This window comes from Cyprinodon variegatus, unplaced genomic scaffold (genome assembly GCF_000732505.1).
Source record: "Cyprinodon variegatus isolate N-32 unplaced genomic scaffold, C_variegatus-1.0 Scaffold564, whole genome shotgun sequence".
NCBI classification, from domain to species: Eukaryota; Metazoa; Chordata; class Actinopteri; order Cyprinodontiformes; family Cyprinodontidae; genus Cyprinodon; species Cyprinodon variegatus.
In genome coordinates, this window is record NW_015151017.1 from 110916 (window position 1) to 121608 (window position 10693).

At 37.4% G+C, this 10693-nt stretch overlaps 1 protein-coding gene across 1 annotated transcript; it reads left to right on the forward strand.

Annotated features, from left to right (window-relative positions):
- The first annotated feature begins 7959 nt into the window (after nucleotides 1-7959).
- Nucleotides 7960-9711, forward strand: LOC107095695 (heme oxygenase-like). Its single transcript, XM_015391918.1, has 6 exons — nucleotides 7960-8071; nucleotides 8179-8243; nucleotides 8360-8471; nucleotides 8567-8782; nucleotides 9033-9305; nucleotides 9441-9711. Exons 2-6 carry the CDS (start codon nucleotides 8197-8199, stop codon nucleotides 9621-9623), a joined length of 831 nt encoding a protein of 276 aa, XP_015247404.1. The 5' UTR covers nucleotides 7960-8071; nucleotides 8179-8196; the 3' UTR covers nucleotides 9624-9711.
- The last annotated feature ends 982 nt before the right edge of the window (nucleotides 9712-10693 follow it).

A 10693-nucleotide genomic window follows, 5' to 3' on the forward strand; every position in this document is an offset into this window, starting at 1 on the left:
TATATTTGAGTCTGAGGATGAAGCAATGCAGTCAGCAGACATGTAGTTTTCATGCATCTCTCCATTTTGAAAGTTTTCCTGACATGGATTTGATGGTGGGAAGACTCTGAAACACTTTATAATGTTTAAGCACACTAAATTAAATTCAGTTGATTTTTTTTTCTCACCTCCAGACCTCCTAACATCCATTTATCTTGTGTCATGCAGACTGAATGAGGAGGAAGGGGGCCATAGGACTCAGTCCAGTGTGGTTCTGAATCTGGGTGAAAAATACTGCATCATTAACAAAAATTCATGCTTTACTTTGTTTTAATATATTGTTGCTTAGAAAAGAAAAAATGATTTAATAACATTACATTAGAGTGTTTGTTAAACCCTACCTGTAACATGCCAAATAATAAAATCTGATAGCTGATAATCAATTCCTCATTTAAAAACTTTCAATTGAGTAACTGTTCAAAAATGAGAAAAGGTTCCCTGAAAAGTCAAGTTCTCACCCGCATGATGCTCCCTCTCTGTTTGGGAGACATTCACCTCCTGTAAAAGATGCAAACAATATTTGAAGATGACACTAAAGGTGTAAAAAGATGAAACATTCAGGATAGGAATAAATAAATAAAGTCAGGGAAGCACAGAATATGATCAATTTCAGGTTTTTTTTTACTGCTTATATTTACTTTGTTGGCATTTGATGACAACCATGATCCCTCTGTAACTTAAAAAAAGTAATTAGATAGTTGCTAGTTATTCCTCCCAAACAGTAACTCAGTTAATGCACAAAGTATCTAATTACCAGGCAAAAGTAACTATGCAGTTACTTTTCATTATCTAATTTGTCAAAGAACTGGAATTACATTCTTAATATTTGAACTTTTAAAAACAACAGCTAATTAATTTACAAATATACATTGTTAAAAGTTAATCAATTAATTTAATAATTTCTTAAAGAAAAAATAAAGAATGTACATAAAAAACATTGTATATTGATCAACAACATGTTGGCATTTCTCAGTGGGACAAAAGACAATTCTAAAATATTAAGGTAGATTTGCTAATTATGTTCAATGTTTATATTAAATTAGCCATATTACCAATTAGATGTTTTAAAATTCGACATTTCTGATATTTATGCACATTCACAGGCTTGAAACATACTATAAAACATGCAATATGCATAGAAATTGTGCTTTTTAGGGCATATATATATATATATATATATATATATATATATATATATATATATATATATATATATAGCTTAAATATTCTCAGTTAAATATTCTCTATAAAATAGATTAAGTAATATTGTGGTGTTCATCACCTAGCAGGTTTTGGATGTTTAACTTAGCCCTAAAATGATGTTCATGTGTTTTTCAGCCATTGTTCTCGTGGCGTGGAAAGAATAAAGCTTTCTCACTTTTATCTGCTCGTGGTTCCTTCATTCTCGCCACAAAACTGCTTTTTAATAAACTATATAATAGAACAGAATGAAAGGCTGACAAATTTTTGCAGTCAAAACGAAGGACAAAATGGAGTGCAGTTACAGACCGACCAGCAGGTGGTGCTGTTGCCCCATCTTAACTGTAACTCCTGCAGTCAAATTTCTGGGCAATAACCTGGAGGACAGTTTAGGGCTCACACCTCACTGTTAGAAACAACTGTACTAGACGAGGACAGTGGCCTCTAGCTTAGGGTCTCCTCAATAGAATTCAGTTTATTAATATAGCGCCAATTCACAACACATGTCATCTCAAGGCTCTTTACAATTGCTCCTTTGGTCCACCTGTTGTTAATTTCATTACCTCCAAAACAGCTGACACTAATTATCAACCCGCTTTAACTGACCAGATCAATTTTCTTGAAATTTTGCAAATTTTATACTATACACAGATTAAGAAGTCATTGGTATATTTATTTATTTTTTTAGAAGTATGACTTTGATAGAATTCTACTCCGGTAGGGATGACAGAATCCAAATTTTGCAGTAGGGTATTTAGATTAGCAATATAAAATAAAACTGATATTTGTCAGAGTCAGCATGGTGATTATGTCTGATAATCCTTAAAATTCTATTATTATATTGAGTTTGTTCCTTCTATGATACACAATCCCAACTTAGTCTGTGTTTTGCTAGAAATAAAGAAATAATAATAATCCAATCACCTTATGATGGCTGTGGGACCTACTTTTCTCAGCATTCGTGTTTATTTGCTCTGAGCCATTTAAATCCATCACAAAAAGGACCTTCTATTCTTCTCTGGAGATCTGGTATACATGTACGAATGTATCTCGACCTGTGATCACAGGTTTCTCTGCTGCAGCACACCTGATTCTGATGACCCAGTTACCTCCCCAGCAGCTTATCAAGCTGATCATAAACCTTTTAATTACACCTATTTAGATCAGATGTGTTTGTGATACATGTATACCGTTAGACCAGCTGAACCAGTGAGTACAAAGGTTATTTAAATGTTTTCTATTAAAAACTTGGCATGTTTAGCTGGATAAACTGCTGTGCTTCACTGGGTAAATAATTCAACTTTCTCCTGATGACCCTGTCTGATGTGAGTGTGGTAACACCATGGTCCATGAGTCTAACTGCACCAGCTCAGCATCATGCAAATAAATAAATGACATAAAATTAAGCAAATAAGGAAAACATTGATTTTGATGCACTATAAATACAAGGGTCTGCTTCCTTTAACCAATAGGTTATGATAACATTTAATGAAATAAATGAAAGACTGGTATCCATTTTGACTGTGCAACCTTGCTTCAAGAGACCCAAAAGTAGGGTTAGACTAGGGACAGTTGCAACATGTCTTTTTTTTTTCAGTTAGAAACATGCTTCAATGGTAATAATTAATTAACTTTATTTATCTCACATTGGAGAAATTTACCTCTGCATTTAACCCATCCCCTAGAGGAGCAGTGGGATGCCATTGTGTGGCACCCAGAGAGCAGTGTGGCGTTAAGGGTTTTGCTCAGGAACCCAAAATGGAGGCTGTAGGGATCGAACCATATACTTCAACCTTCTCAGAGCACAAGCACACTGCTTTAACCACTAGGCCACCACTCCCCAATACTCCCACTGATGACACTGATACTCTGCATGCTCAGTTGGACCATCCCCTGCACTAGCGGGACAGAAGACACATTCAAGACCATCTTTTAAATTCATTGGAAAACATATTTTTTAAGTGGTTCCAGTGAGTAGCACTGTTATATTTTAGTAAGAAGGTTCTGGGTTCGACTCCCGGCCTGGGGTCTTTCTGCATGCCGTTTGCATGCCTGAGTTCTCTGCAGTTCTCCCACAGAAGACTGTGGGAAACTGTGGAGTTCACCCACAGTCTAAAAACATGACTCTAAGGTAAACTGTCCTCAGGTGTGAGTCTAGAGCATGGTTGTGTGTCTCTGTGACAGATCGATGACCCATCCAGGGTGTGCCCTGGTTTTTGCCCATAGACTGCTGGAGCAGCCCCACAGCGAGCCCGATGGATAAAGCGGGAGAATATGAATGGATGCATGGATACTTTTGAGGTGTGAAAAATTTTTTTTTATGTGGTGTTTATTTGTCATTCTGTCCTTACCATTTGTATTAATTAATTACAACTGTTAACTTAACAATTGCACCTTTAAAAATACTATTAAACAAAATTTTGTGTATTATTCACACACAAAAGAAAAGGCAAAAAAAAAAAGTTGGTAGGGTGAAAGACAATGCCTGACCTAAATGTTCCTTAAATGAGCCATTTAGTTTACTATGAAGTTATATTGTTAGCATGCGTTACAATCCATGTGTTTGGCTACATGTGTCACAACTGACAGCTTGGGGACGGTTGCAACAGTGAATACGCTGGAAAACTACTCAAATTCCAGAGAAGTGTTGCTGCAGTGCTAGATGTACAAGTCTTGGCAACATAAACATTGCACAACTGAGGGGGTTCTTCGAAGATATATATATATATATATATATATATATATATATATATATATATATATATATATATATATATATATATATATATATAAAATTTAAGTAGAGTTGAAAGAATATTTTAAAAGATTGAGCTCCAAGAAATCTGTTTTTTAAAAGTGTCCATTTCAACTCTTTTGTGAATATTATTGATATCATAATAAGTTGTATCTACCATATTAATTTGGGATATTTGATAATAATATTCAAAAAGCTGAACAATTTCATACTTTTGTTTTAATTCCTTATGTACATGTACCGTCCAGAGTTCAAAGGTGCATTTTACCAGTCTGACTGCCTGTCTGACAAATATATTCTCAGAATAAAAAACTGAGACAAAAAAATTGATTTGTGAAACTCAATGGATTTAGGAAATGTTTCAATCATTCCAGGGTTGCAACACTTCCCTTTTTTAATGGCTATTGGAAAAAAGAAAAAAACAAAAAAACTTACATTTAATCCTTTTTAAACTGTATGTAAAATTATCAGACATATGTAATTTATTCATGAATAAAGTGTAGGCCCACTCGTTAAAATAAATAGATTGCCGTTCACAGTCTCCCCTTCTCTTTTTATTGGCTGTATCTAATGACGTCTGAAATCTGGCGCGCGCGGCGCGCACACTATAAGCGTTTGCTAAATCTCGGTTATTCATGGGGAAGCAATTAAAGTTCAACGCCAAAGCTGGTGTCTCATGTTAACGCTCTGCTCCTCCTCCTTGTAAATGCTGAGTCATGTTTCAGCCTCCAGCGCTGATTCATGGTTTAAAATAAGCTTGACCATTTGGTGTCGCTGTTGTGAGCATGCTAGCTTTTACATGTGAACCAAGATTAAAAAATAATATAAAACAAAAAACAACTAACTCAACTGTAGGCCTAAGTTTAAAAAAATATAGAATATCATAATAATAATAATAATAATAATAATACAAGTGATATTTTGAGACTTTTGATAAGCTGTAGCTTCACTAAGCTCTGAAAACTAGATCAGTCAGCAGTCAGCTGTCCAGTCTTTCTCAGGACATTTTTTATTAGCATAAGCGAAACCTATTAAAAAACTAAGAGTGACTTGTTATTGAGCAATATGATTTAATGAGCAGAAGATCTCTGTCATAAAGTCAAACTTTAACAGAGTTAAACTTGTCACTAAACAGCCTGAAATGGTAGATCAATAACAGATCATCCATTGCTTCAGACTTTGCTGTTGTTGGAAAGATAAACAACTTTTAACTAATTTTAGAATCCACGAGAAAGCAGATTTCTTTGGTGTAACTTGACTTTGTCTTAATAATAATAATAATAATAATAATAATACTTAGGACTTGTAATGCACTTTATATTTAAACAAATCCCAAAGTGCTACATAGTAAAAGAGGTAAGTGCTAAATAAAAACACATGGAGAGTATAAGAAATAAAAAAGTAAAAGAAAGATATAATAATCAAAGACAATTATATATTTTTTTGTAATTTTATTGTTAGTTATTGACCTTGCTGTTTGGTGTAACAGTTTTTCTGTTTGATAAAGCATATTTGCATTTAGTAACCCGTTCAGCTTAACATCTTCTAGAGTTTTTTTCATCATTTTTTTAAGCATCCTATAGGAAAAACCCTGTGTTGAACCTTCTGAAAAAAGGTGTCAGAAGACACTGAAATGTGCTGGTGAAGATTCTGAGTCATCCAGGTCATAGTCATTCCAAAAACAGTTAAAAAACAATCCACTGGACCTTATTTCCAAATTTGAAGACGTTTTGCTTCCCATCGAGGAAGCTTTTTCAATTCAAAAGGTCAGGAATAGCATTGAGTTCCAGGTTTTATACAGTAGCCCATCAAAACCTTCTTTTTTTTTTTGTGAAAATGTGCAAATTGAAACATACGAAGTGGTCCACCCCTTTGGAATGGGGGTCGTTTGGCTTCTTTGTTAGCCTGCAATGCCCCATACCTGCCTAAGTCTCTGAATAGGGTGTCGTTAAAGGGAATTATTGGCCTGGCTGAATAGGCGAGGTCCTCCGCTCTCCTGTACAGATGGGATGGGGTTGCAATGATAAAGGAAAGGAATGAACTCAACTGCTGCAGTGAAGGTTTTTGAAAGCTGAAATTTGAGTCCACCCCCCTCCGTTTAAAATAGATTTTTCTTTCTTAACATAGATGGCCTCCTTCATGCCCCTCTCAAACCACCTATTTTATTTTGTCCAAAATGTGAACATTCTGGTCCTCAAAGGAATGTCCTTTATCCATAAGGATGTACCTCAGAGTCTCGTCCTGAGGAGGTTGCTGTTCTGTGTTGGGCCATGGATCTATGGAGAGGTTGTTTGGTTTCTCCAATATAAAGATCAGAGCATTCCTCACTACACTGAACTGCATACACCACTCCGCTCATATTTGGTTTGGGGGTTCTGTCCTTAAGATGCACTAGCCTCTGCTTCAGGGTCTTGTTAGGTTTGAAATGTACTGGGATTTTGTGTTTAGAGAAAATCCTCTTGAGTTTTTCAGAGAATGCAGCAACATATGGGATAGCGATGTTTTTGCGTTTAATCTTCTCACCGTTATCTTCTAGTGCGTGTCTTTTTGATTTCCTTGCTGATTTGACAATCGCCCAGTTCGGTTATCCGCAGGTTTGAAGAGCATCTTTGATCTGTTTCATCAAGATAACATGTAAGAATGTTATCAAACATTTTTAAATGTTGGATAAAATGAAGTGTATCCAGTGGCGTGGCTACACGAATCACTTTTAGTTGAGTTTAACTCACAATGTTACCATGACAGATATGCATCACTGATTACAGGCAAAACACTCAAACGGATAGCTCAGTCCAGAAAAACACCATAATAAGGAAGGAATCTTGTGATTATTTCTTAATAAAAAGGCTAGTTTGCTCCATTTAACACATCCCAGTCAAATCCCAGTCAATTAAAACGCCTTTGGGATGCTGCACAGTGCCTGGCTTAAACTACCAATGTGGTGCTGAGATGAATCAAACCGTCTTAAATCATGAATATTTTACTATGTTACTAATGAAATGTGTAACATGGCAATTATATCTGGGATTTAAATTTTTCTGATGCTGGAACCTCTACACTGGAGGTCTTCAACAGGGGGTTGGCGACCCTTAGGGGGTCCACGAAGGTACTGCATGGGGGTTGCAAAAGTTTTGGTTACCGGTAATTAGAATTTTTTAATATCCCCCCCCCCCCCCCCGCATTTTTTTCCACTAATTGAAATGTCTTTAAATAAACATTAACATGAATTCAACACACTGTAGTAAAGACAAATGGAGGCAGAAGATGCCTTTCAGTCATCAATGCACACATTGGACACACAGGAGCTCTTTCAAAGCTGGGCACCGTTTCATTCACAACACCTGTCCCATCAACAAGGAATCAGATTCAGAAATACTTAAATAATCCCAGGGAGAAATTACTTTCATTACATGACTCCATCTTTAATAGAGCGACTATAGGACCAGTTTGATACTATATATAATCATACTATATATAGGGGGTCCGTCCTCCATCTTGCCATCAGTTTGGGGGTTCTTGGCCTGGAAAAAGTTGCTATTCCAAGTCTCTAGTTGCCTCAACAGGCTTTATTTAAGTTTCCTTTCTTTTTATGTTTTCTTTTATTAAGCTACATGTGTTTTCCCTTAACCTATAATGTTAATGTTTCAACTCTTCCTCCCGCTGCACTCTAGGAAAGTCAGTGTCATGTTTAGGAATGGCTCCTCCTCTTCCTCCCATCTAGCTGATGAATCCCGAGTTGCTCCGTCATGTTTTGGGCTCAGTGATTTTCCCTGGAACTGCTAAACAATGCTCAGTCATGTTATGTCCTATAGTCCCTCCCCATGCTTTGTTCCAAGCCTACTTGCTAAAACTGCTGCATCATGGTTTCTCTGTCCCTCCTACTGCTTCTAATGGAGTTGCCAGTTCATGTTTAGCAAAGTGGTATGACTTAGAGTTCCTGTTTTCATTGCAGCGGAGGGGAGGAGAGGGAGGAGTAGACAGGAGTATAAAAGAGGGAGAGGAGTGAAGCCAACCAAACTGAGCTGCAGAATCTGACAGGAGAGCCGCTACTAAACCCACAGGATCTCATCACCACTGGTGAGTAAATCACAGTACATTTACTATTATTCAGATTTTCTGAATATTTATACAGTGATGGCTTTTATGCTGCAGGATGGTTTAATTTGACTCATATTTTCTGCCAGCTTCTCCTTAAAAACACAATGGAAACAGAGAAGAGGACCCAGACAGCAGAGCAGACAGATAAGAGGTAAAATAAAGTTACTGTGATTGTTTTTTTTTGTTTGTTTTGTTTTGCTTGTTTCGCACTTTCCCCCGTGTTGACAACAATCCTGAAAACCAATGTTGCCTTTTTCTCTCTCTAAGGGATCTCTCAGAACAAATCAAAGAGGTGACCAAGGAGAGTCATGTCAGAGCAGAAAACACAGAACTGATGCTGAGCTTCCAAAAGGGACAAGTCACACTTCCACAATTTAAGGTAATAATAACGTCTACAGCACAACTGATCCCATTAATTACTGTTGGTTGGATTCCAGCGCGTTAAATGGCAGCTTCTGTCCTGCTTGTTTGTAGCTCCTGCTGTGCTCCCTGTATGAGATCTACCAGGCCTTGGAGGAACAGCTGGACATGAACTCCAACCACCCTGCTGTTGCTCCCATTTACTTCCCTGCTGAACTGGCCAGGCTCAAGTCCATCGAGAAGGACCTGGAATACTTCAATGGACCAGACTGGAGACAGAAGATAGTCGTCCCTGCTGCAACTCAGAGATACTGCCACAGACTCAGACAGGTAGTTTTTCTATGCCATGCATGCAACCTTTTATTTCTCTTGTAGGTGACAGCAACACTTTCTATAAGCCTGATAATGGAATACAATAAGCCTCTGTAATCATGCAGATGTCCTGATTAAAAAAAGAAGCATTTTAATATTTGAGCAAATAATGTATAAAACAAAGGCTGCAAAATTAAACAGGACGTTTAAGGTGTCTGTAATCCTTGCTTTAAAGGGGTAATGCTCTCTATTCTTCTGTATTTTCCAGATTGGAACAGAGAACCCAGAGTTCCTTGTTGCCCACGCTTACACCCGCTACCTAGGAGACCTGTCTGGAGGGCAGGTCCTTGGCCGAATCGCCCAGAAGTCCATGGGGCTGAAAAGCAGCGAGGGTCTGTCTTTCTTTGCCTTCCCTGGCGTTTCCAGCCCCAACCTGTTCAAGCAGCTCTACCGCAGCCGGATGAACAGCGTGGAGCTGACGGCGGAGGAAAGGAACGGCGTGCTGGAGGAAGCCGTTAGGGCCTTCGAGTTAAACATCCAGGTGAGAAGGGCGGATGGATGGACACTGGGATTTCCCGCCTGCTGTAAGGCAGCTGACCAAACAAGAAGAACCTTTGCTCTTAGTTAATCATTAAATCACAGGCAGCTGATTTGCTCTCACTTCTTTTTCTTACAGGTGTTTGATGGCTTACAGAAGATGCTGAGTGTTGCAGGAAATTCGCAGCAGGAAAGTTTAACAAACTCCACAACGGTTGTAAGGAAAACACTCCAGTTTCCAGGAAGCATTTCCCCAATGATCAGGATGGTCCTGGGACTCTTCGTGGCTCTGGCTACTGTCATGGGACTCTATGCATTATAGACCAGAGAAGGAAAATACCGTGTATTTTCTTATTGGTATAATTTTAATCCTGATTTTGGTAACATAAAGCCTTGATCTAATGATCCTTTTCTATATAATGTAAAAAAAGAAAAAAAAAAAAAAATCAAAGATAATGTATAATATTTTTGATATAAAACTAGATTTATATTCTGTTTATATTGTTTACTAAATCAGTTTGTTCAGTCCCCTCTTTCATATTGATACTCACAATAATTTAAGATATGCAATAGAAGCAAAGCTGTATATATTTATGCCACCTTTTTGTTTTTTTTATTAAAATCTGTAAAAAAAATAAAAAATAAAAATGCATTGTTATCCATCGTATTGTATTCATGGGGATGACTGTGTTGATCTGAAACCACAGCAGCTGGATGTTGTCAGCCATGTTGGCTGCTGTTCATCTGGCCTTTGGGTCTGTTGGTGTTTTCCTGTTTATGACTACAAACAGTCTGTGGTGACAAAGAAAGGGGGGGAAAAGCTTCTTTGCCAGACAGATTAACTTCATCATAATTTGCAGCTGGTCTGGTTTCTGTTATTCTAAAGTTATTTTCCTATCAATCAATCAGTGGCGCATTTGGAAGAACTTAGTTCATAAAAATCAAGTTAATATATCCACACATATTTTCCTTTTAGGTGAAAACATACTGAAAGGAAAATATGCGTAATGTGCGTCTGCATGTTGCAGCTGTTTTGGGTTCTTTATCTTAAAAAAAGAAAACATGATGTTTTACTGATGTTTCAGTCTGATTTCTGTAAAGATCATCCAAAACAGACAAGGCGTCTCTGGTGACATCATGAGGCCAGCTGACTCAGTTCTGATACAGCTTGGAGTAATGTTGATTACAAGGCTATTTTGAGATATAGTCGGCATATCTGGGGAAGTTTTTCTTATGTCTTTCCAGAAGAATCAACAATATTTTCACCAAAACATAATCTAAATTTGAACATGTGACAGGAGGAGTATCACACGGTTCAGTGAAGGGAGCTATTCTGTTTTATACAGCACCCTGGGACTCTGATCTTCCTGACCATCTTTAGTCCAGTAATAA